At 38.9% G+C, this 27,862-nt stretch overlaps 1 protein-coding gene and 1 long non-coding RNA gene across 2 annotated transcripts; one reads left to right on the top strand and one right to left on the bottom strand.

The window, feature by feature from the left end:
* The first annotated feature begins 3 nt into the window (after positions 1-3).
* Positions 4-7,770, top strand: LOC132343103 (uncharacterized). Its single transcript, XR_009491782.1, has 2 exons — positions 4-412; positions 1,043-7,770. It is a non-coding gene; the product is annotated as an uncharacterized lncRNA (long non-coding RNA).
* Positions 7,487-27,862, bottom strand: PSMD12 (proteasome 26S subunit, non-ATPase 12). Its single transcript, NM_001046428.1, is given in 11 exon segments — positions 7,487-8,065; positions 8,992-9,069; positions 10,851-11,025; positions 11,660-11,772; positions 12,787-12,921; positions 13,004-13,153; positions 16,100-16,204; positions 17,878-17,985; positions 19,293-19,421; positions 19,509-19,568; positions 27,705-27,862. Coding segments are annotated over 11 exon segments (1,371 nt in total). The 5' UTR covers positions 27,813-27,862; the 3' UTR covers positions 7,487-7,855.

The following is a 27,862-nucleotide window of genomic DNA, read 5'->3' as shown; positions in this document are numbered from 1 at the left end:
TGGCCCGGTGCGTTCTGGGAGTTGCAGTTCAGTTGTCTGGGGCTCTTGTGCCCTCAGGCCAAGCGGTCTGGGAGCGTCGCGCGAGTAGCCACAGACGCCGGAAGGCTGCCTGGAGCTTGGTTTCACGAAAGGTCGGTGCGGCCCAAGGCCCTGCTGTCCCGCCTCCACTCTGACCGGGAGCAGCGGCCATTCGGCGTTGGGGCTTGGCGGGGAGCTGGACCCCAGGTCTCTCAGAAGCCGCGGAGCCCCAGGGCACCCGCTCGGCTTGGGAAGAGCAGAGGTGGAAAGGGAAAGGAAAGCCAAGTGCTTAAAAGGAGATCTGAACGGACCCAGAATTTCCTGGTTGTGACAGCAGCCTTGGTGCAGTGGGCCAGATTTTAGTCTCAGGACTGCAACCTGCAACCCCTAGACGGTGAGCCTTTGCCAAAATATTTGCTTGGAAACCCCAAATTTGACTTGAAGCAGTTGTTTTTTTGGAGGCCTTGTGAAGGACTTGCATTTATCTTTACACTATAATCTACACCTTTCCAAGATTTCTTAACACTTGCTGAAAATTGAGTATGCAAATCTTGAATTAAGGAAGCAAAGTAACTTGCACAATTTAAGTGACTATTCATTTGGGTTTCTCAGAGGTTTGTATTTGTTAAAAAAAAAAAAAAAAAGAGAGAGAGAGAGAAAGGAACAATTCTCTAGTGCCTTACCTCTCTTGATACCAGAACATCTCTTATGTTTATGATCGGTGAAAATGCTCTTGTCTCTAGTTAATGATTCCACCCAAATGTTAACTGTGATCTTAGATCATCTTGTCATACTGCCCTTCCATTTTCAACCAGTTTGATAACACCTCCTCAGACTCTGTATCTTCTCTAGTATGGTATCTTGTCTTTTCTGTTGACTGGAGGTCAGTCTTTGACCTTCAACACAGACTTTTTGAGAAATTCAGGTTATATCCTTTTAAAAACTAATAATGCTTGAAACATTTCACAATGTTTAAGTAATGACAGTTTTTATTTTGTTGCATATTTTCTTTTCCAATTAGCAGAATTCTCAGTTTCTGAAATTAGTCTCAGCCCAGGAAAGAATTGTGGATATCTAAGGAGAAGGCAATGACACCCCACTCCAGTACTCTCGCCTGGAAAATCCCATGGACGGAGGAGCCTGGTAGGCTGCAGTCATGGGGTCGCTGGGAGTCGACTTCACTTTCACTTTTCTCTTTCATGCATTGGAGGAAATGGCAAACCACTCCAGTGTTCTTGCCTGGAGAATCCCAGGGACAGGGGAGCCTGGTGGGCTGCCATCTATGGGGTCACACAGAGTCGGACACGACTGAAGCGACTTAGCAGCGGCAGCAGCAGGAGATATTGATGTCTTGAGAGGCACTTATTCAGAGAGGGATAAATCTGTATGTGCAACTTAGGGGTGAATGTTTAGGAATGTAATCTCAAAAATGTTGTGCAAGGGGCTCTCCTTAATGCCTTAAATTCGGTTCTATTCAGATTTAGACCTTCCTCAGTTATCCCTTGGTACATTGCTTTTTCAGGTGCTGTTTTTACATGCCTTACTGGCTTCTCTCCAGGTGCTGTCACTCTGACGGCATCATTCTTGTGCATTTTCTAATACTGTTACGCATCCCCTTCATTGTTTGTTTTTTGAAGAGGTACCTGTCCATTCTCTCATTTAAGCTCCGATCAGTCTCCAGATACTGCGGTAGTATAGTGGACAAAGCCTAAGTTCTATATCTGACCATCTCATTAATAACTTCTGTATCTTTAGGTTAATCACATAACCTCTCTAGTTCTAAACTTGCTTATCTTTAAATGAGAAGGTTAAAGTTCTACATCTTTAAAACATTTTTTTTCAGCTTTCAGAGTCTTTGCCTATTGAGCCAGCTTCTTTCCTACCACTTCTGCCTCTATTTCTCTCTACTGCACTGGCTTATTATTTTCCCAGATTTCAAGACTGTAAACATGCATTCTAATTTTAGTAAGGTTATTTTTTTTTAAATCCTGAGTGCAGTTCCCAGCACAGAAAATGTTTTTATAAATTTTTTATTCCCCTCAGATATGAAGACCAGAGCAGATACCAAAGAGATCAGTAGAATATACTTTTGAGTAAGCAGCAACATTTTTGTCATCATTGAAAGGCTCAGAGTTGTGTCCAAAGAATATTTATTTGAAGGAATCTGTGAATTTGAGGCCAAGATAGAAAAGCGAAAAGAGAACTCTATAGGCAAAATTTCAACAACAAAAAAATCTTTTGCCCAAACCAGTGGTTTTTAGCCAATAATAGTTGCCCATGAAAACTATCTTGTGAGGAAAATGGGCATACTTTTAATGAATTTGAGAGAAGTTTTGATCTAAGATCAAAACTTATCCCAAAACATATTATTTGTTCAGAAGAGAAACTACATATACTTGATCCAATTGGGAAAAATGTCAAATGGAATTTATCTCCAGTTAAAAGTCAAAGAACTTCTAAAAAGAAAGCATAATTGTAGTGACTTTGGAAAAAAATTTCAGTGACCGTTCAAACTTTTTTTTTATCAAGAATTCATATTGGTGAAAAACCTCGTAAGTGTGAAGACTGTGGAAAAGCATTTATCCAGAATTCATGTCTTACTGAATATCAGAGAACTTATACTGGAGAAAAACCCTGTAAATTTGTAGGAAAGCATTCACTGTAAATTCATCTGTTCAGCATCAGAGAATTCACACTGGGGAGAAACCTTATGTATGTAATGAATATAGGAAAACCTTCAGTGACTACTCATCCTTTATTCAACATCAAAGAAGTCACAGTGGGGAGAAACCCTATGAATGCCTTGATTGTGGGAAGTCCTTCACTGATATCTCATCTCTTACACAACATCAGAAAATTTACATGGAAGTGAAACCCTGTAAGTGTAGTGATTGTGGGAAGGCATTCAGATGAAGTGCACACCTTACCCAACACCAGAGAATTCATACTGGGGAAAAGCTTTATAAATGTAATGAATGTGGAAAAGCATTCAGTGCCCACTCAGTGTTTACACAACACCAAAGGATTCACACTGGAGAAAACCCCCATACATGCAGTGAATGTGGGAAGGACTTCCCTGAAAACTCATCCCTTACTGAAGATCACTGAATTCATACTGGAGAGAAACCTTATGAACACAGCAAATGTGGTAAAGCATTTAGCCAGAGCACTCATCTTACTCAACATCAGACTTCATACTGGAGAGAAACCCTTTAAATGTGAGACGTGGAAAAGCATCTGGTAACAGTTCAATCCTGATCAGACATCAGCAGCTTCACACATTAGTCATCTTAATGATACTGTTTCGTGGACTACTCTATCCTTTCATGATCCACTCTGAACATTTTGGTCATATGTCTCTTACCCATGCCACCCACTCTTCTGCTTACAATTAGAATCTAGGAATGTTGTACTCCTGGGATAAAGTGAAACACTGGGTAATATTTTAAGTTTCCCATACTGACACTGTTTTGTTAGGTGCATAGAGATTTAGACTATTTTCTTGGAGAATTAGCCCATTTATCATTATTTAATGCCCCTTCTTATCCCTTGCCTGGAAAATCCCATGGACAGAGTAGCCTGATAGGCTGCAGTCCACGGGGTCAGAGTCGGACATGACTGAGCAACTTTACTTTCACTTTCTTTCTAATCCCTTAGTATCTTCCCTGAAGTCTGCTTTGTCTGAAATTTATAAAAGGTAAGTCGGCTTGCTTCTGGTTAGTGTTAGCATGGCACGTCTTTCTCCACCTCTGTACTTTTACCACGTTTGTTCGTTTTCTGTGCTTTGTATTTGTTGTTTCTATCTTCCTTCTTCTGCCATCTCTGGTTTTAACTGAGCGTTTTACGATTCCATTTCTCTCTTGTAGTACATTAACTATATGTTTTTTAAACAGTTTAGTCGTTACCTTAGAGCTTGCAGTATACATTTTTAAATTAAGTGCACATTTAAAGAAGGCGATGGCACCCCACTCCAGTACTCTTGCCTGGAAAATCCCATGGACAGAGGAGCCTGGTAGGCTGCAGTCCATGGGGTTGCTGAGGGTCGGACACAACTGAGCAACATCACTTTCACTTTTCACTTTCATGCATTGGGGAAGGAAATGGCAACCCACTCCAGTGTTCTTGCCTGGAGAATCCCAGGGACGGGGGAGCCTGGTGGGCTGCCGTCTATGGGGTCGCACAGAGTCGGACACGACTGAAGCGACTTAGCAGCACCAACAGCACATTTAAATAAAAAGATCCTGCTGCACACGTAGCACAGGTAACTTACATCAGAGTATTCCCACCCTTTGTGGTATTGCCGTCATTTATTTCACTTATACATATGCTATGATCACCCAGTATGTTGTCATTATTATTGTTTTTAATAAACAATTATCTTTGAGAATAAGAAAATATTTTTTTATCCTTCTAAAATTTCTTACTGGTGCTATTCATGTCTTGATGTAGATCTAAGTTTCTGAACTAAATAAATTTTCTTCTGCTAGAAGAACTTTTTTTTTGGCCATGCCACGCAACATGTGGGATCTTAGTTCCCTGACCAAGCATTGAACCTGTACCCTCTTCTGTGGAAGCACAGAGCCTTAACCACTGGACCACCGGGGAAGTGTCTGGCAGTTTTATTCTTATATAAATATCCCTTTGAACTGGTTTTAACATCTGATTGGTTCCCTTATTAATTGTAAGTTGAATAGAATCTTTGATATGCATACTTTGCATTTACACGCCATGATCTTACCTTAGAAAGAAAAACCTGTTGAAATTCACATAACAAAATTAACCATTTTAAAGTGATTCAGTAGAAAATAGTACATTCACAATGTTATACAATCACCACATGGATCTAGTTCTATAACATTTTTATCACCCCAAACTAAAACCCCTTATCCATTAAATAGTAACTTTCATTCCCTCCTTCCCCACCCCAGCAAAGCACCAGTCTGCTTTTTTTCTCTTGGCTTCACCAGTTCTGGGTATTTCATGTAATGGAATCATACCATATATGATCTTTCCTATCTGACTTATTTTCACTTGGCACATTTCAAGGTTCCTCCTCACCACAGTATATATCGGCATTCCTAACATGGTTCTTTTCTAGCATTTACTGTAAGTGTGGTCAAGGATCGGTTCTCAAAGCGTAGTGCATGGGTCAGCAGCATCTGCATCACCTGAGAACGTATTAGAAATTAAAATTCACTGGAACTGTAAGATTAAATTTCACAGAAACTCTGGGGGTGGGGCCAGCAATCCATGTTGGAACACGCCTTACAGGTGATTCGCAGGTGTGCTAAGTGAGAAACCCCTTAGTCAAAACACAATTAAGATACAGCCTCTCACCAACCCCAAATCAGGAAGAATCCAGGGGGAAAAGCCAACCAGTTGCAATGTACAAAATGTCTTCTCATTGCTTAAAAACAGGATTAGAGAGGTAACATGATTTTGAAAGAAAAAAGGTAATTATCTGTGGCTTTTTGTTATGAACAGTAAAAGAATTGAAAAAAGAAATGATCTTTTAAAGTATGAGTTTTATTCTCCAGGTTTTCTTAAATACCACAAATTAGTGCTTTTATTGCAGCTATATCCAGAAGCTGAAAACAATTTAAAATATGTTCTTTTATCATACATTTAACACTTGTAAGAGACAGAATGGAACGGTATGAATTTTAGAGATGAGTTTTTCGATTCAATAAAAAGCATATGGAAATTGAATTACAGAAATAATGACTGAAAGCATAAATCATATAGAAATAAAAGGGTGAAAGGTGTTTCATTAAAAAGTCCCTTGTTACCTCTCTTGCTGGTTAGTAACCTAATGAAAGCAGTAAGGCAAGTATTCTCTGTATTAAAACCAAGTGGTTCTATCCTTTCCATGCAGCTTTAGGTCAGAAAGGGCGGGGGCGGGGGGGGGGGGGCAGGATTTTAGGTTCTAAACATCCCAAATATTTTACTGCCTTAGGCTAATGGATCTTTTTAACACTAAGAAATTGGTAGTAATTCTTGTTTGCTTGGACAGAAAAAACAAAAAAATGGATGAGCAGTTAACCAAATCAAGTGGGATTTAGTCACTGGGGCACACTTAAAGTGGCCCCAAATGAGAACACACAAAAAGCTTAGTCTGAAGGTATGTTAAAATAAAAGCAAAGGAGAGGAGCACTTGAGATCTTTATAGCAACATATTTGGCCAAATAGTCAAGGTTTGGCACGTACGAGGGGAATGAGTCCCTAGAAAGATGAAGTTAGTGAAAAGATATTCAAATTAGTTCCAATTCAGTTTACAAACTAACAATACAAAATGATTTTATTTTCCATCCTTGCCATTGAAAAGAAAATTAAAAACCATATTCTTAGTGCTAATGTTTCTGAGCTTGGCATATTTTTGGTTAGTTTTTAAAGATGTGTTGTGTGCTGTGCTTAAGTCGCTCAGTCATCCAACTCTGTCCGTGGGGATTCTCCAGGCAATACTACTGGAGTGGGTTGCCATGCCCTCCAGGGGATCTTCCCAACCCAGGTCTCCCACATTGCAGGCAGATTCTTTACCATCTAAGCTATATGTGATAACAAATGTTATTAATGTGGCCAATACATTAAATTTCTAAAGAATAAAATTAGATTGATATTGTTATTATTCACTGATGACTCAACAAAAATAATAGAGATTCTACAATTGTTCCCAGCCCTGGGATCATGAAATAGAATAATTTAGTGACCATTAAATGGAAAATGGAATTATGAAAACTGTTGTTTCCAGAATGTCTTTCCCCTCCCCTCTTCACTTGTATTAAGAAAAAAAAGACCTTTTCCTTTCTTTAGATACATTTTAAATAACCTAACCTTTTCCATTTTCTCTGAAATCAAATTTTAAAACTTCTAAAATTTGCTCATAGTAAGTGATCTCAGATGTTTCTTTTGACAATAAAACTACTTCTGTTTAATAATAGTTTTTTAAAAACTGTCAAGACTATCTCATTTGCCAAGAGGGTGCCCTGAAGTCTTTTGGGGTCATTTTTAATGCATTTTAGCTTGTTACCTAGTGTGCATATAATGGAATTCTCTCCTATGAGGAGAGAATGAAATTGGAGCACTGATGAGGTAATTAGACATGGTTAAAGCCACAAGGAGTTAGAAAAATGACTGTGTATTAAACTTAGTCAATACAGTTAGTTCAACAACTGGCCAAGTCAGGGAAAGGGAAAATACTGCGATTCAAACAGCCTGACTCAAAAAAATAAAAAAAGAGTCTATAGCCTACCAGATAGCTCTGTACACAATCTAGAGACTTTCTGCCACAATACTAAAATACAGATTCTTCACAAATCACAACTTTATCCCAAATGTTCTTACAGGTTCTATGTTGCTTTTAAATTCTACTAAATAATCAATAGCTTTACAACAAAATTTATTTTATTTTAAAAAACACATTTAAATCACTATCCCACAAAATGTTTAGAAACACGGTAACCATGGAAAGTAAACGTGCATAGACTGCTTTTATTATAATAATTACGGTTGTTAGCTGAATGAAAACAAATTGTAGCTAAAAAGGTTTCAAATGACAGAAAAATGTATTTAGGTAAGTTATAACAATTTTTTGAGTACTCAGATGATGAAATGTATTGTGTATTTCTGCACCAAATGCAAAGTTAACAATGAAATTAAGGTACTAAAAGGTCAAAAGAGGCCTCAAACATATTCACTATCTTTTAAATTTTAGACAAAAGAGCTGAGAATAGAAAAGAAAAAAAAAAAGAAAAACCAACATATACACCATAAAAGTCTTTCTTTTTTAATGACTTCCAATTTTAACTCTTTTCTAAAAGCATTAAGGGCATGGAGACCCTTATTGTAGATTATGTATCATCTCCTCTTTGGCTATGAGGTGTGTGGTTTTGTTTACTAAAGACATCAATGAGTTCAGTTTCTGAGACCAGTCATTTAATAAATTATTTGGATCCTTGGGTCTCTGGAAGTTGATAATTCCTGCCAACCTGTCTACTTTAGCAAAGATGGTCTTATTGACTACTAGATTTGAGAGAAAAGCCTCTGACTCCTGCAAGAGAGAAAGACAAGTTGGTTTAAGACATGATAATTTAGATAATAAAATTTAAGGAAAGCATTTTCTAATTATCTTCACTCAAGAATATGCAGGGCTAAAATTCATTATTAATAGTTAGAAATTGATTTCCTGCAATAATGTACTTACCTTACTGAGAATCTAGGGCTCAGTCTGAATCTCCCCACAAACTTAATACTGTGGGTACTGTTCAAGAGCCTTTGTCAACAGCAACTTGGTCTACCTTCTACAATGTTTCCCAACAAAAGCAGTATTATACAGTTTGTTTCCAGAAATACTGGTTAGAATATATGCTCTGCCACTTGCTAACTAGGTAGCCAAAGAAAGGCACTTTACTTCTAAGGCCTCTGGCGGCCTTGTCCAGAAACGAGAAGAGTTAATGAACTAACCAAGGATCAAGCCCTCTAACCCAAACTATTCCAAGATTCTTCGTTTGCAGTTAAACTGTCAGGATACCTCCTGTTGACTATACACTTTGCCTAACTCCTATCTCTTTGGTGGTGTATATTTTACCAACATGAAACTCAGACCTGAATACAATATTCCCCTAACATGTCCTAGCAACTTTCCAGGGGAACTGCAGTCAAGTCTCCCTCATATGGTTTATTTCTACAGTTCACTTTTTGAACCTAGATGTATTTATTATAGAAATATATACTTTAGATTCAGATTAATCAGTGTAAAACTAACATATTTAAATAGAGATGTTAAGTAGTATAATATTCACATAACTATAACTTGGTATTTAGGCTACTCTTTGGTGTTCAAGATAGCTTGGGGAAACCTTCTATCACCTAAACTTAAAATAAGATAATAAAATGAAGTTGATTTGCTCACTCAATTTTTACAAGTCAATTGATTTTCAAAATGAATGGTTACAAACAATGGTATTTACTACTTACATCAACAGACAGATCCAGAAGCTGCGCCATCCTCTTCATTGTTATCCTCGTGTAATACTTGGCCATTATTCTAATATTCTGAGGAAAGAAGGGTGGGCGTGGAGGACACAGCTGTCAGTAAAGCCAGAAGCTCATTTGTTTTCCTATCCAAGTAGGTTTAATTAAAACGTCAAGACTCAGAGCTTTTATTCTGCTGCAGTCTGCCACTAGAATGAAGCCGGTTCTAAATGTCCACAACAAAACTAGATATTTCAATATTTTGGCTTCTGCAGTTATTTTTAAGTTATTCTGAGCACACTCTACAACTCTTTTAAAATACATACAGTTAAAACACAGGCTTAGCTAAATTAGTTGTTAAAAGTTGTAACTGTACTAAAATATTTTTGCTAAATGTAAGAATTGAATGTTAAGTTTTTCTAACTATGATACAAATGTTTAAAAGGCTAAAATTTTAAAAAGATCATCTCAAAATACTATCATCACTGTAACTACATAAAGATAACCTGGATTAAATTTCCCAATTTTCACTGGAAGTGATGCTAAAATTAGAGGTGCCCTTTGAGTATTCTTAATGTTAACCTTACTAACAAGGAGCCACACTCACAAGGAAAAATGAGCTCATCTTTGAAGAAGCTGCACTTCCTCCCATCACTAATCAGGGTCGATGGCAACACCAACCTCTCAGGAAGAATAAGAATCACTCAAGACTTCCTGCTTTTCCTTCATCCTCTCATCAATGACCAAACTCGATTGTCTGTCTTCTTTAAAATAGTTAATTCCATTCCATCCACTCAATTCAAGCCCCCAAAGCCCCTCTCACTTAGCTAGTCTTCTTATCTTCAGTCTTTTCTCTCTCCAAATTCACTCTTCACACTTACTCCCAGAGGAATCGCTATAAAATACAAGCTGGTCATTATCCTCTCAGCTTTTACTACTGGGTGTACAAACTTTGTTATGACCAAGACCTTTTCCGTATCTCCAAAGCCCTTTCTCACTGAGCCCTTTCCTTGGAGGTCCCCAAGTTCCCCGGCTGGTCTGCCTCTGTGACCTAGCACTGACTAACCCATCTGCCTACAGGGACGGCCCTCCCGTCCTGCCCACTGAACCTACATACCCTTCTCACAAATCTTACCTCACCCATCAATTCCTGTAAGTCCAGCTTGACCATTCTACCTGGTGGAACCAATCAACTTTCTCCTTATGCTCCCCTCTCATCCATGTATACTTGTACCATAATACATAATTTATAAGTGCCTCTTGCACTGTGATGCATTTTTAAACATTTGGAAGGTAGAGAGCATGTCTTATTCTCCCATGTGTCCCAGCACTCTGTACAGTGTAGCACACAGAAGGCTCACAACTTTTGTTCTGTGAATGAAGGTTGACATAATTCAATTTGTAGTGACACCCAAGAAGATCAGAGGTTGGGTTTAAAACATGTTACCTGTTTCCAAAACTACCAAGTCAGTACTAGTGAGAAACCACCCCCATCCATCCATCCCTCACATTCTTAAGAAATTCCTTCTGCTTTATTTACTATAAAAGTTTGTATTCCTGAGGGGTGCTCTCAAAATGCAACATGGTAACACGTAGATATCTTTTCTGAAAAGCTAAAAAGGTGGGGGAAAAATGACAAGGGGATAAGATAATTCTGATGTGCTTGGGAAATAAGACAATAAATATCTGAACAACAAACTTACATCACTACCACACTAGGCATAGGGGGGGGAAAAAAAGAATCCTGAAGTGAAGAATTAAAGATATAACATCTAAAAGAAACATTTGAGAAATAAAATTTCAAGCTCAAATTTGCCAAAGTTTGCTTCTAAATTGTTATTTACAACATGCCAGATCCTTACATGTTCAACAACTCTGTTTTTCAAGTCTTTCCACCTTTTTTCACCTTCCTCTGTATAACCAAAAACGTCAGTTGCAGGACTCTCTAAAGAACCTTTTCTTAATTCCATCCCATAGTCTTCAACAAGTGTGGACCAGCGCATCAACTCCATTGTGGTAAAAAGCTTTAAAAGATCCCTGTAAATTACAGAAAACTTACTATTCCAAATCTGTAAAGATTGCATTTCATCTAATAGCAAATTTTAAAATATCAAAGATGATTTTTTAGAAAGCTTTGTAGAACAAGACACGAGGTGATTATTATTTATTTTACCAACTTTGCTACCATTTTTTCCACAGTAATTCTGAAAGTGCCTTCTCCTACTTATCATTCTGCTCTCTCCTATATTATATTTGTGAATTGCTGGACTAACTGACTGTAAACTTACTAATGAAACAGATAAAAGAAGAAGCGCATAAAGCCCATGTCTGCTTTATATAACAGATTTTCAGAAGCATGTACTTCTAAAAATCACAAAGCCCCAAACATTTACTATGATAAAACTGACTGAATAGTTAAACAAGATCTGCTCAAGTGAGCTTGAAATAAAAACTTCTTCTTGATAAGTGGCTTAGAATAGAGTATGTTATAATCTCATTATGTTAATTTCTAATGTAGTCCTAACAACAACAACAAAACCACTTTACTTTCCCTGAGTTTATTCTCTAATATGATCTATCAGCCATCAATTAAGAAGCATACACTTGTTAACCAGTCTTTCAAAATGGTACTTCTACTGAGACATACTACACTAATTATAAAAGTACTTACTTGTATTTAGGGATTTCTTCTAACTTCTTGTCACCGCTTATTCGGTGAACCAAGTCTGACTGTTCATTGTCAAAAGGAGCCAAGATAACATAAAGGACAACACTTTTCAGGGCCTAAAAAAGTTGTGCAATTCAACAGAATATAGGCAAGATTAGAAACAAAATGAAAACTCTGGCAGAAAGTGAAAATTCATGGAATAATTGTATACAGTCATCTTTAATAGTATATTCAAAAGTCTTAGGGGAAAAATCTTACCAGATTGATCTTTTCATAGGGCTTTTTGGTAATATTTACTTTTCATAAAACTATTATAAAACAAATACAGTGAATCTTTGTAATGTGAATTACTACCTGGGTTGGCTTTTTTTTCTTTAATTGAAGTTTAGTGATCTAGTTAGTGTTTGTTTCAGGTATTTGAGAAGGAAATGGTAACACACTCCAGTATTCTTGCCTGGAAAATCCTGTGACAGAGGAGCCGAGTGGGATACAGTGCATGGGGTCACAGAGTCGGACATAACCGAGCGCCTGAGCACGATTTCAGTTACAGAGCAAAGTGATTCAGTTATATATATAATATATGTATTGTTTTCCAGTTTCCTTTCCATTGTAGGTTATTACAAGATATTGAATATAGCTCCCTATGCTATATGATATATCCTTGTTTATTTTATATATAGTGGTTGTATCTGTTAATCTCATACTCCTAAATTATTATCCCTCCCCCAAACATTTTAAAAAATAAATGTATAAAAGAAAAAGTCCTTATAACAAGTTAGCAATAAAAAGGTGGAATCCACATGTACACTGTTCACAAATTTTGCAAAATAATTTTCCAAAGTAATGCTGGATCTTTATCTATGACCCCAGTTAGAAAGTAATGGCTGCACATGTCTTAAATAGTAAGCCTACACTTCTTCAAAGGTCATAAACAGAGTATTGCCACAGTTCATCTGAGTTAGTAATGCTAAAGTGAACTATCAACACAATGAACAGAAAGCAGACCACACACCTGCATGTAATTACTGAAGTTAAAATTATTTCAAAATAAATTAAAAATGCAAATTCTTTCTGATAAGTTTCAACATCAAGTTTAAGACTCTATCTTAAAAAAAAGAATATATTCTTACCTGTTGCCACTTTTCACTTTCTGCCTGTATACAGGGTGTATCATAGATTGCTCTGTAGTGCTTACAAATAGACAAATACGATCCTTCATGCTGATCCAGCTGAATCATTAAGTTATAGTATTTCAACTTTAATTTCTGTAAAATATCAACAAAATGGGGTTTATGGATTTTTTCCCAAACGTTTTCAAAGTAAATTTACAGTAAGAGAGAGGCTTACCTCTGTATTTTCTTCCTGGAAAAATTTGGTGTTAATTTTTTTGCTGATGATTTGTGTACGAATGTAATCCTTCACTGCTAGGCAGAGCCGCATTTGTTCCAAAATAAATTCCACTCGCTCTTTCTTTTCCATTGACCCATAGGTTTCCACCTACCAGAGTAAATCCCCAAGTTTATAATGTTTAGTAATAGTTTACAATTGCAACAAAGTTAAATAGTCATTAAAAATTCACACTTGATAAATAATAAGAAACTTCATGCATATTGGGAGAGTGCTGCTGATGATATAAAAAGCTAGTTTCCTTCAGGAAATTACAATTAAAAAAAATTATTATACAGTAAAATGGATGTTTTCCTCTTGGTGTAAAGTTCTATAAATTTTAACACATGTACAGATTTCTGCAGTCACCATTACAATCAAAACCTAGAACAGTTCGATCACCTGAATAACTCTGATGTACCCCTTCAGTCACACACTGCCCCTACTCATAACCCCTGACAACCAATGATCTCTCCTCCAACACTACAGAGTTGTCCTTTCAAGAATGTCAAATATGCAACCTTTTGAGACTATCTTTGTTTACTCAGCATAATGCTTTAAATAAGATTCATTCAAGCTGTTGTGTAAATCAAACAGTTCAATCCTTTCTATGACTAAGTAGTATTCCACTGCATAGATGAACCCCAGTTTACCCATTCCCCTGCTGAAAAACATCTGGGCTGATTCCATCTTTTTCCTAGCATAAATAAAGCTACTCTGAACATTAGCGAAAGAGTTTTGTGAACATAAGTTTTTCTCTCTTGGGTACCCAAGGATAGGTTTGCTAGGTTATACAGTAAACATAAGTTTAACTTTATAAGAAACCTCCACCCTGTTTTCCAGAGTGGCTGCACCATTTTGCATTCTTATCAGCGATCTGTGAGAATTCCAGTTGCTCTGCATCGCCACCCACTCTTTGTGCTATCAGTTTTTAGTTTTAGCTATTCTAATAGACCCTGAAGCTGGGAAAGATTGAAGGCGGAGGAGAAGGGGACAACAGTGTATGAGATGGTTGGATGGCATCACCGACTCAATGGACATGAGTTTGAGTAAACTTAGGGAGCTGGTGATGGACAGGGAGGCCTGGCGTGCTGCGGTCCATGGGGTTGCAAAGAGTCGGACACAACTGAGCGACTGAACTGAACTGAATAGGCATGTAGTGGTATCTCATCATGGTTTAAATTTGCATTTTCCTAACGGCTAATGAAGAAATGACAATTCTAAATATGAAAAAGATGTCAGTTGCAAGCTAACTATATAATAGTTGAAACTATTACATAAAAAAGAGGCATCAGTCTTTTTAAAATTCAGATAACAAGTCCAATGTGACCCCTTATGGATGTAGAAGTAGATATACATGATACAAGAGAATCAATTATATCAAGTACTGTGAAAAAGTTCCTAATATAATATCTGGCACACATACACTATAAATGATTTATAAAATCTAGAATGACACTTTTACAAAGTAGACTGAAGTAAGGCTATTGTTATTCCTATAATTTGGTCTAAAATTTTTTTATTTCACTGCTTCTCCTTTGTAAATTCTAAAACTAGTTATTCAACACCGTGCTAAGCACTCTACATACACCAATTCTCCTTTGTAATTTCTTAAGGAAAGTAAACACACACACAGTGAACCATTAATGTTTCATTTCTACATCTTCACTCACTCTCTCTGTGTCAATTACTTTGAAGCAAATCTCAGACAATAAATATTTCAATGTGGTATCTCTAAAAGATAAACCCTGAAAAAAATTCTTACATAAAAATTCTTTGTATCATTAAATATCTAGTCACTCTACAATAGTCTCATTTACTTTTTAATCAACTCAGAATCCAAATAAGGCTCATACTTTGCAATCTATAGATATGTTTCTTATGTCTCTTTTTTTCCTTGCCATTTATTTGTTGAAGAAATCAAGTCAATCATCCTATAGTTCCCTAGAGTCTGGAGTTTGTGGAGTGCATTCCTGTGGTATCATTTAACTGGCTCCTCTGTCCCTGGTTTGTGGAGTGCATTCCTGTGGTATCATTTAACTGGCTCCTCTGTCCCTGGTATACCTTAAAAACTAGTAGTTAAACATTTGTATAATTGAGATTAATTTTGGGGGCACAAATACTTCACAAGGGATGTTGAATCATGAGGCATGTAATTCTCCTGCTTGGAAAAGAGTTTGAAGACAAAACTATGCAGAGAATAAAAAGATCAGTGGTTGCCAAGGGTTAGGGAAAGGAAGGGATAAACAGGCAGAGCCAGAGGATCTTCACGAGCAGTGAAACTGTTCTGTATGACACTGTCGACATGATGGTGGAGACCTGCCATTATGTTTGGCAAGTCTATAGAGTGGGCAACCCCAAGAGTAAACCCTAACGTAAAACTATGCTCTCCAGGTGCTAACGACGTATCAGTGCAGAGTCAATGACGTAACAAGGTACCGCTCTGATTTGGGATGCTGATACAGTGGAGGTTGTGTGTGGTGTGAGGCAGTGGATACATGGGGAATCTCTGTATTTCCCACTCAGTTTGCTGTGAACCTAAAACTGCTTTAAAAAATAAAGTCTTTTAATTGAAAAGAAAAACGTGTGTTGGGGGGGTGGGCGACTTGAAGTCAAACCGAATTAGTGTGAATCCAAACTCAACCGCTTCTGGACAGTGACTATAGTTACTTAACTCCTTTGACTCAGTAGCCTAGAAACTGACCACCAATCAGATATTCATTAAAAATGAAGCCAGTGATTAACGGTAAATTTCTAAGGCACAGAGAGATGTACATGAATTACTGGTTTAAGTTCTAAAGAGAATTGAAATGTTCAAATAATAGCATAAAGTTAAGACTAATTTGTTGATCTTAAGTTTTCAAAACTTTTTAAACAAACATAGTTGGGGCCATAATTACACAATTTCCAGCTGCTTGAATAACCTCACACACCACAGTACTCACTCTTAATCTTGGTGGTTCAGAAAAAAGCAATAAGGTGCCCAAAAAAGCAATTATAAGAAAATACTGCTGACTGAATAGAAAATTTTACATACCCTAAAATGCAGCTCCTTACCTGTAACTCTTGTAAAATGGAGGCTGCCTCTTTGACATCACCGTTTTGTTCTTTTATTGTGGCTAACGTTTTCGTCAGCCGAGCACGCTCAATTTCAACATAAATCTACAAATACAAGAAATTCATATTATCGAAATTCCTACAGAAACATGTTAAAATTGAAACGGCAAAACTGAACTATCATCAAACAAGGTATTTCTCTGCAGCTGTCATGCACTTATCTTCCTCATATGAACATTTTACATTTCACACTCACATAATTTTAAAGAAGACATCTCTATAAAACATTATCCATATTTTTCAGCTTCCATTTGAGAACCTAAGCAGGAAACCACTGTGCTTAACAAATAACAGGGCCAAACAGCAAAGACAGTGCCACAGAATGGCACAGCCACAGAAAGCACCTTTAAAAGAATTGATTATTTGAAAAATAACACTCTGCAAAGAGCACAGGCAGTCCAGTAACTGTAATTCAACCAATACTCTCATTCTGACTTGTTTAAATGCAAGGCTACTTTCTCTAAAAATATCTGATCTTGTAAACTATTAAAAGCTACTAGCATTTTTCATAGCTATATGTAATGTTCAGTTTATAATTTCCAACAAATGAAGCATTAAAAATATAACCGTAGCCTAACAGAGGCTAGGGGACGAACCTTCATGCTCATGCTTGTTGACCTGCTTAGCCTTTTCTCTGCAACAACCCCTTTCCCCACTCAACTCCCAAAACCTTCTCTCAAATGATAACAGAATGCTTACAGTTTCCTAAATGTATGAAGCATTTCTCACTTGCCATCTCTGCATATAATTTCCCCTATATCTAAAATGTCCATCTCCCTACATCCTGGCCCAATAGAACTTGTATTCATTCTTTTTTGGATGCCACTTGACAGCATGGGGGATGATCTTAGTTCCCTGACAAGGGATTGAACTTGCGCCCCTTGCAGTGGAAGCATGGAGTCTTAATCACTGGACGCCACGGAAGTCCCAGAATTAGTATTCATTCTTAAAAAGCCAGGTGAGCCACCATCAACTCTTTGAGGCTTTCCTGAGGTCTGCAGCCAGTCAATCCTCACCTCTGTGCTGCAGGGACACTGCTGCTGTCGTGCCCAGCACAGTGACTGTTTCTACGACTCACTTCTTTTGACGTTAAGATCAGTGTCCTGCCCGTTTTGCACCTCGCACAATACAGCCAGGTGCTCAATAAACATTTAATGAACTAAACTGTCAGAGAGGTAATAAGTTAGATACAAAACTAAGTTTTTGTCTTCAAACCACAAAAATCTACCTAGGAAGAAATGTATCTACCACAGTCACCATTTCATGCTTGGCCTTTTTAGAGAAACACAGACTGGGTTGCGGGGCGGGGGGGTATCAAAAAAAATACAGATGCATTTTAAAAAGAGTGAAATTTTGAAAGCTAACCTCACACTGCAATACTCTATGAAACCTCTGCTACACCAAACAAAGATTTCTCAAGCATATCTAGGTGACGTGAAGAAATAACCTTATGTTTAATATCAGCAAATGTAAAACTGGGATAAGATGACTAATTTTTAGAAAAATCTGGATATACTAAGATTGTCACTTACATTCACTGGCATGTGGGAAGACACTAGATGTACAAAGGTATGGGTTAGATTAAGGTGATGGCATTTTGTGCATTTGATCTCAAAAGTACATACATGTGTGCTTAAAATGTTTAAATACATAAGTATCTCTGAATACAGGTAAGACAGTACTTATCTCACTGTGAGTTATACTAATAGAAAACTCACCTTTCCTTCTGTAACCATTCGTAGAGTATCAATTAATCGAAGTTTGATGGGAAGATCTGTGATTTCTTCAACGTAAGTACAGCACTGTTGAACCATTTTTGCAACAGCCTAAAATAAAAAAATCCATTCACAAGTTAAATTCATTCCTCACACAGGAAAAGGAAATATTTTATTTATGGAAGTGCTGTGGTCAAATCTGGTCTCCCAAAAAAACTATATATTGCAATGCCTATATATAAAAAAAACCCTCCCTTAGCTAAGAAGTACTGAATACTCAGTAACAAATCAATAAAGGATAGGAAAACCTCAGTCACAAAGACTTTACCCCCTTGATAACTGGTGAGCTGATCACACAGAAGGCCAGGTGAGAGGGGCATGTCTGGCCATGTCCAGCAGTAGGCTGCCTAGTTAGTTTTCTTGCAGCCAAGAGGAAAAGTATGGAAGAAGCGGCAACAGACTAAAGGTGTGGGGAAGAGAAAACCACCATTTCACAGTAGCAGTGATAGCAACGAAGCCATGAAAAAGGGTCAGTGGCAGAAGCAGAAGATAAAACAGTTCCATCATCTGGGTGGAGAGAAGGAGCCACAGCCAGCCATGCTCACCCCAATAAAATGTGACATTGAAAAGCATAGCATCTCTTGCCCATAGTTCCCAGACAAGTAATACAAGCAGGCTGGACTATATTTTTTCCAGCTCTAACAGTCTATGATCTACGTCAGGGGTCAGCTAACCTCTTCTGTATATTTTTATTAACATTTACACAGTAAGTATTTTAGACTTTATGGGCCAAAGGGTCTCTGTAGCAACAATTATGCTCTGTCTTGTAACTCCACAGATACATGACAGATGGGTGTGGCTCGGCCCCCAAAACTTATTTACAAAGGTGGCAGGGAGAATTTGGTCCTTGGTCCATAGTTTGCCAACCCCTAATCTAGATTCTAAATGGCACAGCATAACCATTGATAACACTAATCAGGACTCTTGTCATCAGGAAAATGTTATATTCAGCATATTTAGAGATAGCAGAAAAGTAAACAAAATATCTTGCCTCAAAAATAAGATAAATACTAAGTGTCAAATAAAAGACATGATTAACTAAATTATAATTAATCAACTTGATGGTTTATAACACAGCCATTTAAAATAACTATGAAGGAGCTACATGGAACTAGAAAAGAGCTGCATCAACATTCTCAAAGCAATTTTGTAAAAATATGCAACTACATAAAGACTAGAAGAAAAAAAATAAAAGCAGTTGTCATGAGAATATGGACAGAATTTTTTAAAACTCTCTAAATGTTGTAATGTTGACTTAACATTATTAGGTTTAAAATAGATTCATAGACAGGTTTTCTTTTTCTAAAAGTCCTTATTCAAATTTGAATGTATTTATTTTTGACCAATCTTGAACTCACTTGTTTTAACTGACTCCGTCTTTTTGACAAAAGCATAATATTTTCATTAAGTAAATCCCATTCTTTAGCCTCATAGCACATCTTCACTATTGCAACCAAGATACGGGATGTGGACACCATATCAGAAGCCTGTGAGAATGAAAATACACTTTAAGTTAATGGAACAATGTCAAATGAAATTAATGGCAATTGAGGTTTTCATTATAATCTACTCACAGTTCGGGTCTGTTTTTCCAAAGAGAGAAGGGTTTCAATGACTTCTTGAAGTCTTCCTTCCTAAAACCAAAGGTAAATGAACAATAAAAACACCACCGCCAACGCAAAGCCACATAATTTAGTCTAACATAGGCGTTTCTGAAACAGTAAAGACCAAGTCAATAGTCTACCCTAGAGGACAGAGACCACCTGCACAGTGTTGTGTTTTTTCTTTCATGATACTGCCTGCTTCTCTAGAGGGTTCCAGAAGTCAGTGCTTCCCAACTTGGGGCTACAAGCTATTTTTAACATTTCAAAATACCTAGGAGAAATGGAATCTAGTAAAGCGATGATTTAACATCCAAGAAAAACAACAAGTCTTTGTTTTGGATTCTAATTCATCATTTCAGAGTGGTAACACCTGTTTATCTTGTTCTGAACAGAGACTCTTAACTGGCAGCCACCTGTGCCTTAAATTCATCAAAAATATTTTAAAACACGGAGCTCTGAGGAGAAATAAAAAGGGTATTTGGTGGTAAAAAGATAGGAAACCCTGGTTTAATTTTTAAATGACTTTATAAATAAAGTGTGCTTAAAGAAAATGAAGTCCACCTGAGATTACCACTTGGTAATGCATGCTATACCAAGTAATACCAATGCAAGTAATACCCACTTGGTATGCATGCTATACCAAGTCATGAACTGATAGTAACCTCTGTCTCATGTAAAAACAAAACATTCAAAAAAAAAAAAAAAAAAAAAAACACACACAAAACATTCTCCCTGGGGCATACATTAAGAAATGAGAATAATAAAATTCAAATAATATAAACCTAGATAATCATACACCAGGACTAAAATAAGCCATCATATTAGGAAACACACATTTTGGTAAAAACAAGACCAACCCACAACACAGAGACTGCATTTATTTAAGGTAATGATATTAATAACACTGAATAAACTAGAAGTGATGAGGAGGGTTTCATTTATAAACTGCTTTTCTAACCGTAAGGAAATTTATTTTTATGTTAATGACATTCACAGATGATGCGTGAGTACTATCCCCTTTTCTTCTTTTATTGGCCGTGCTGGGTCTTGGCTGCTGTGCAGGCTTTTCTCTAGCTGTGGCGAGCAGGCGTCTCACTGCAATGGCTTCTCTTGTCTTGGAGCACGGGCTCTAGAGTGCTCGAACTTCAGTAGCTGTAGCACGTGGTTCCTAGGCGCTAAAGCACAGGCTCAAGGGCTGTGGTCCACTGGCTTAGTTGCTCTGTGGAATCTTCCTGGATCAGAGATGGAAACCACGTCTCCTGCATTGGCAGGCGGAGTCTTTACCTCTAAGCCACCAGGGAAGCCAGAGTACTACTCTTACTGATGAAGGAAAGAAACTAAACAATTTGTGAATTAAGGGCACAAATAATGTTTAAACTTTTCAAAATGTTGTTTCCATATTTTCCATATGAATTTTCCATGCAACACAGAAAATGTACTGTATAGCCACTGTATGAATTTACTAATTCAATCTGAAACATATACAATTACTAACATTTTAACAAAGTTTCCTATGCAAAAGGGAGACCAGCTCTGAAAGCTATATAGGCTCATGTACATTTATTGTACACAATAAATGCTGGCTAAATGCTTCTGTCCATCAGAGCAGAAGAACAAAGAACAGGGCTATAAATTCTCCAAAGCTAAAGGCCAATAAATCATAAAAATCAAAGAATCTAAACCTGTGTTGTTCAAGGGTCAACTGCAGTTTCCACAGGGAAATGGTTACTATTTGGCAACAAAACGTAGTGCAAGAACAGCTAAAATGCAAAGTATTGTTTACTAATGGTACCCTCCTGTCACTTTTGTAATTACCATTAGTCACACGACTGATTCAGAGAATAGAGTTTACTACATGTGGTATTTTAATTCAAAAATACGGGTTTTAAAGAACTGTGCCATATATAGGAAGGAATCACACACCATTCTAGGGCTGAGGTCTACCGGTATCAATGGGACATTAAATGTCACTGTCACCGTCTCAGAAGGGCACTCTTTGATACTGCTCTCTAAAGTCAGCAGTCACTCAGCACCCCCTGTAACACTCCAGCCCGCTGACTTTCCGGTCTGCAATGACTCTGTGGACAAAGACCGGCACCTACCTGAACTAAAGGATACTGGCCCTAGATAAGATAACGTATCAAAAGAATGATTTCAATAAGCTCAGATTCCTGCATCTTCCCCTACAAAGAAAAAATCTAAAACCATTAACTTGACCTGTCTGTTTTGGTGATTAGAAATAATCATTTGATGTTCAACTACATGTTTGATTTTCTTTTTTTCCCCAGCCAAAACTCCTATACATTCTGATTCCTCCCTTAACTTTTTGGAACAGGCTCTCAGAGATATCTGAGTGGCTGCCTTCCTGGGCGACAGTCCTCAGGAATGCCCCAAATTAAGAAATAATTCTCAACTTAAAGGCTGTGCATTTTTTTTCAGCTGATAACCCCAAACTCTTTTCCATCTTCATGTTCACCGTCTAATTTCACTAGAATGTACTCAGTAAGAGCAGGGGGCTGTGTCTGTACTGTTCGCCACTAGCTCAGTGCTCGGCACCTACCCAAACTTACAGTGGTGTTTCTGAAGGCATACTGGTGCACCCCTTTACACCTGTACATAGTTATTAATATCCATGTCTCCAAAGTGTTTTGTAAGTTCTTTTAGGGCTAGACTTTGTTTGATTGGGGCTTCCCTGGTGGCTCAGACAGTAAAGAACCTGTCTGTAAAGCAGGAGACCTGGGTTCGATTCCTGGGTTGGGAAGATCCCCTGGAGAAGGAAATGGCAACCCATTCCAGTATTCTTGCCTGGAGAATTCCATGGACAGAGGAGCCTGGTGGGCTACAGTCCATGGGGTTGCAAAGAGTCGGACACAACTCAGTGACTAACACCTGTCTGATTGGGGCTTCCCAGGTGGCTCAGTGGTAAAGGATTTGCCTGCCAATGCAGGAAACACGGGAAACTCAGGTTCAATCCCTGGATCAGGAAAGTCCCCTGGAGAAGCAAATGGCAACCCACTCCAGTCTGGAAAATCCCATGGACAGAGGAGCCTGGCAGGCTACAATCCCGTGAGATCTTAAAAGAGTTGGACACATATACCCTTGTTTGATTGTATACCTTGCAGCAACTTGCGCATAGCATGTGTCGAATGAACCCACGTTGACCTGAACTATTCATTTGATCTCGGCTTACAATTCCTGATTCTTACTGTTACAGTAAGCAGAATGTGACAAATTATATAGCTGACAATTCAGTGCTGAGGGACACTATCATCAATTTCATTAAATGCAGCTCCCAATTCTCAAACCATCCCACTTTTCACCCAATCTTCCACGTTCAATCCTATGGCTAAACATCTTCCTCCTCCTTTTCCTCTCTATTCACATGTCATCCTTGCAATCCTACCTCCTCGATGCTGCCTTTCAGTGCAGAGGAACAAGACGGTTAGAGCTACCAAAAGCAACCTGTTAGAACATGTGACTCTTATGACTCCGTTTTCTCATTAAAATAATCCTTGTCAGTGAGGTAAATGACTAAGGAGTTTGTTCAGCATCAATACATGCTGGGGATCTGCACGCTCTACATGTTTGTGTCCTTTAACTCCTAAATGACCTGATCTTTTAATGTCTCCTTAAACAACCCAAATAAGAAAAGGCTAATAACATGTTAACCACAAATAACTCAAGTGAAATGCCAATCCAATACTTTTAAATGACCTATTTCTTGAAGAGGTTTTTTGTCCAAGCCACTGACAATCAAGTAAACTCTCTCATTTCACCTCCTCTTTATTTTTAGTATTAACCATGAGAAGAAGTTGCAGGTAACCAAGAGAAATGAAAAGACATTAAGAGGAGGGAGAAACAAAGGATATATTTAATTTAGGAATGCAAGTAGTCCCTAAACACCCAGGTGTCAAATACACAGTGATCCAAAAGCGGGACGCGGTAGGAGGGGAACCTTCTACAGCCAGAACTGTTAAACGCTATATCTCCACAGTTCAGAAAAGGCCCTCCCAGACTAATTTTTAAGTCCTGAATGCAAGAGTGAAACAACAACGATTATCACAAACTAGTATCACTTTTATTATCTAACCAATCTCATACAGGGTCCTCAAACACCAATCACAGAAGCAGTAGAATGTAAGGTTTAAAACAGGCTCTGCAGGGACTTCCCTGGCAGTCCAGTGGTTAAGATTCCATGCTTCCATTGGGGGCAGGGGTTCAGTCCAGGGGAACTAAGATCCTGAGTGGCCAAAATACAAAACAAAAACAAACAAAAAACCCGGGCAGGCTCTGAAGCCAGTCTCCTTGAGTCGAAATTCCAGATCTACCACTGTCTTACTTCAGGCAAGACACTTACCCTCTCTGACCCTCAATTTTCTCTTCGGTGATATGAGCATAATAATAGTTCCTACCGCAGAGAGTCGGTATAAGGATTGAAGCAATACCCATGAAGGTATGCCTGAACGTTCAGATGTATGAATGTTACCATCAACATAACAGCTAACATTATTAGTTACTGTTGTTGCTTGCTGAGTGAGTGTTAGGACACAGAAACACAATTGTACGAGGTCACAACTGTAAGAGATACAAAAGGCCTAGATCTGGCAATTTTACCACCTGGGTTTAGACTTCAGTTGGACTTTTGAAGGCTTCTGCTGTATGTGGTTTTCTCACCTGATACATTCTTATTCTCTACACACATAATCTTTTATCTTAAGTTGCCTTCCATATTTATAAAATGTCTTAAACACAGACGTGACAGTCTCTTAAAGAAGCCATGGGACATAGCAAAAAGAACACTTGTTACCTGTTGCCAGGAGACCTCAGCTCGACCTGACTCTTCTCTAGACCTTGGATAACCGCTGAATCTACCTGAGCCTTAGTTTTCTCTGAAGTGAAGATAACAAAACTTCCTTCAGTTTTATTAATGGGTTCACAATGAAAAACAAAAGAATGTATGCTAGGGCTTCCCTGGTGGTGCTGTGGTCAAGAATCCACCTGCCAGTGCAGCAGACATGGCTTCGGTCCCGGATCTGGGAAGATCCCACATGCCGCAGAGCAGCTGAGCTGAAGAGCCGCTACTACTGAGCCTGTGCTCCAGAGCCCGGGAGCTGCAACCACTGAAGCCCATGGGCTCCAGAGCCCATGCTGGGCAACAAGAGAAGCCACCGCAGTGAGAAGTCGGCACACTGCAACTAGAGAGCAGCTGCCGCTCTCTGCAGCTAAAAGAAAAGCCCACACAGCTATGAAGAGCCAGCACAGCCAAAAAATATATATAATAAAGTTATATTAAAGAATGTATGTTAAAATATTCCATGCATTCCAATGCAGAAATGTAGTGCTTTAAGTTTTTCATGATTAGCAGAATGCTTAGAATATAAAATGATGAATAAAAAGCAAAACAGAGAAACATACCCTAAAGAAAACTAAGACAACTATCTTATCCAAAAGTTGAAAACTGTGGTCTGTATTAAAAGAAGCCTTCTACCCTCCATGCCCCAGCCCTCTTCCCCTGTCCCACCTCCCCACAAAGAAAATTCACATCTACACTTTGTTGTGTTCAACAGGCACAGTGGCTTAAAAGAAACACCAAAATGGCTCTAATTTTTTCAGTTTAACAGGTCCCAACATTCCCGGCTTCAAACATATCCATCAACTTGATACCTAAAAAAAATCAGTTGGCATTTGAGTTTGCAAATCTATTCAACTATCTTGAACATAACCACAATGTTGTAAATAAATGCCATACACTGACCACTAAAACAACTGTAGCAGCAACATTATTTTTTTCTTACTGGCTTATAAGCGATTAGAGAGCAAGAGTTTTATCCATTCATCTTGATACTCTCCACAGTGTCTAGCACTGACTGGGTCTTGCACACAGTAGGCTATTAGAAGAGACTGGTAAGGGGAAGGTTTTCTTTCACACTCATCTTAGTTCTACGAATAGCTGTACTCCTTTAAAGCAATTAGCTTCTTCTTTATGGACACTATAATTCCAAAGAGGTGGTTTTGGGGCTGACTCTGGACTGAACATATGTTTTGTTTCATCTATGTGGTATTGCCTCAAACTGCTTCAAAGCAGTTTAGTGTCCAGTTTCTACATACAGAGCCAATTCATACAAAAGCCCATACTCTGGTCACTCCCACAAATAAGCAGAGTTGACAGGCTTGGCCTTCACCCTCCGTTGGCAAAGCTGAACCTAAGTGCAGAGTTCCTGCCCGCTTTCCTAGTGCAGGTGCTCAGAAGTTCCGCTTTTCACCACACTTTGCTCACGGGGCAGGACAGCTCAGTGGGAGCAGAAACTCTAGAGTCAGCGTACCTGGGTCCGTATCCTGGATCCATCACTCTACTATCGGTATGACTCTGGAGCGTGTGACTTAACCTCCCCTAGACTGTTTTCCTGTCTGTGAAATACGAATGATAACAATGTGGACCTCACAGGGCTATGGTGAGGATCAAATGAGTTAATCGGTGTAAACAAACACTTAGAAGAGGACCTGGCACTGCAGAAAGCACTCAGTAAACGTCAGCGGTTATCTGCCCGGCTCTGGAGGTGTCTTGAGTTTTCCAACCTCTATGTAACTGGTGATGTTTCTTTACACTAGCAGCTAGAAAGCTCAGAGATGAATCTGTGGTTCCCTTCCCCTTACGGTACTAAACCTAGGAAATACAGGTCTATCAACTTCATCATCTTTTCCTACCCCTGACTTCTCTAAAGCCCTACTACATTCTTTTTTTGGGAACAAGGGAAGCATTAAAAGGGTTCTTTCTAAAAACTAAAGGTAAAGTATTATTTGACACTCCTCCTGCCCCTGAATTTACTGTTTTAATGTACTTAGATAGAAAGCTCCATAATAGACAAAACAACTCTATTAGTGAATGCATCCCAGATGAACTGGGATAAATGACTGTGGATAGATTGATCAAAGAATTTCAGGAGGCCTGAGCATAATCCTTAACAACCTCCTATAATGGAACTGATGCAACAACCATCCAAACCCTAGTCAGGCAAAGTGAAAGTCACTCAGTCGTGTCCTACTCTTTGTGACCCCATGGACTATACAGTCCATGGAATTCTCCAGGCCAGAATATTGGAGTGGGTAGCCTTTCCCTTCTCCAGGGGATCTTCCCAACCCAGGGATCGAAACCAGGTCTCCTGCATTGCAGGCGGATTCTTTACCAGCTGAGCCACAAGGGAAGCCCTCGTCAGGCAAACCTAGGTTTAAATCCCTGGTTCCACCTATTACTAACTGTAACCATCGACAGACAACTCTGAGCCTTGGTTTCTTTACACACATACACAAAGTTGCCTGACACACAGTAGTGGGGACATGATAAATGCTTGGATCAAGTAAAATTTCTATTTCATGGGAGATAAGGAGTTGGGCTAAACTACAGTTCAAGACCTCCGCTAATCATGTTATTCTGTACTTCGGTGCCTATTTGTCTTTACTCGCCAAGTTCCCGCTCCTAGGATGACTCCTCCCCATTCCAGAATTACTCATTCTTCAAGATATAATACAAACGTCAGCTTCTCTGAAAAATCCTTCTTTAAACCATCAGTAAGAACGAACAATTTCCTTCTGTTTTTCAGTAACACTTTCATACTCATATGGCACTCACGAGCGTGTGCGACTCGTCTAATTCGTTGTGTACACGAACTCCTTAAGGACAGGGGTCCTGAATTAATCCCCTTCGTACTATCACTTTTCCGTCCCTTCTCCTGGCCAAAGGCCAAGCACATCGCCACGATCCGTCCGCAACTTAACAAGAGAAACTGACTGAGCAAGAGCAATAGAACTAAACTCTCTGATCCACCGTGAATGCTGAAGCCGCCTTAAACCCTGAGGAACTACTAAAGAAAACTGGAAACGGTATCCACGAAAAGGCAAAGAATACTACTGGAGCCCCAACTTCTACGGGAATGAAGTGACCATCTGTCCTGGGGAGGGTCTGGGAAGCTGGAAGTACTACGGTACTCCCACTGCGGGGTCTTCCTGGTCAGGCAGACCTGGGATGTCCTGCTTATGCAGGCCTAACTCGGGCCGGACAGACAACAGCGGGATGCGCGCTCCAGCCCGGAGGCCCCCTGAGGCCTAAGCAAGCTTGGCGCCGTGACTCAGCCCCTGGCGCCCGCCAACAGCCAGCCGGCCTCCCCTCACCTTGGCCAGCTTCTCGCACTCGGGCAGTCGCTGATCCACTGTGGCGCTGTAGTCCACCTCCATCTTGACGATGCGCCCATCAGCCCGCTCCGAGCCGCCGTCCGCCATGGTCCCCGCCTGAGCGTCCCTTGATGTCCCCCTGCTTCGGCCACCACTCG

This window comes from Bos taurus, chromosome 19 (genome assembly GCF_002263795.3).
Source record: "Bos taurus isolate L1 Dominette 01449 registration number 42190680 breed Hereford chromosome 19, ARS-UCD2.0, whole genome shotgun sequence".
Lineage (NCBI taxonomy): Eukaryota > Metazoa > Chordata > Mammalia > Artiodactyla > Bovidae > Bos > Bos taurus.
This window is presented reverse-complemented; position numbering and strand designations above follow the sequence as displayed.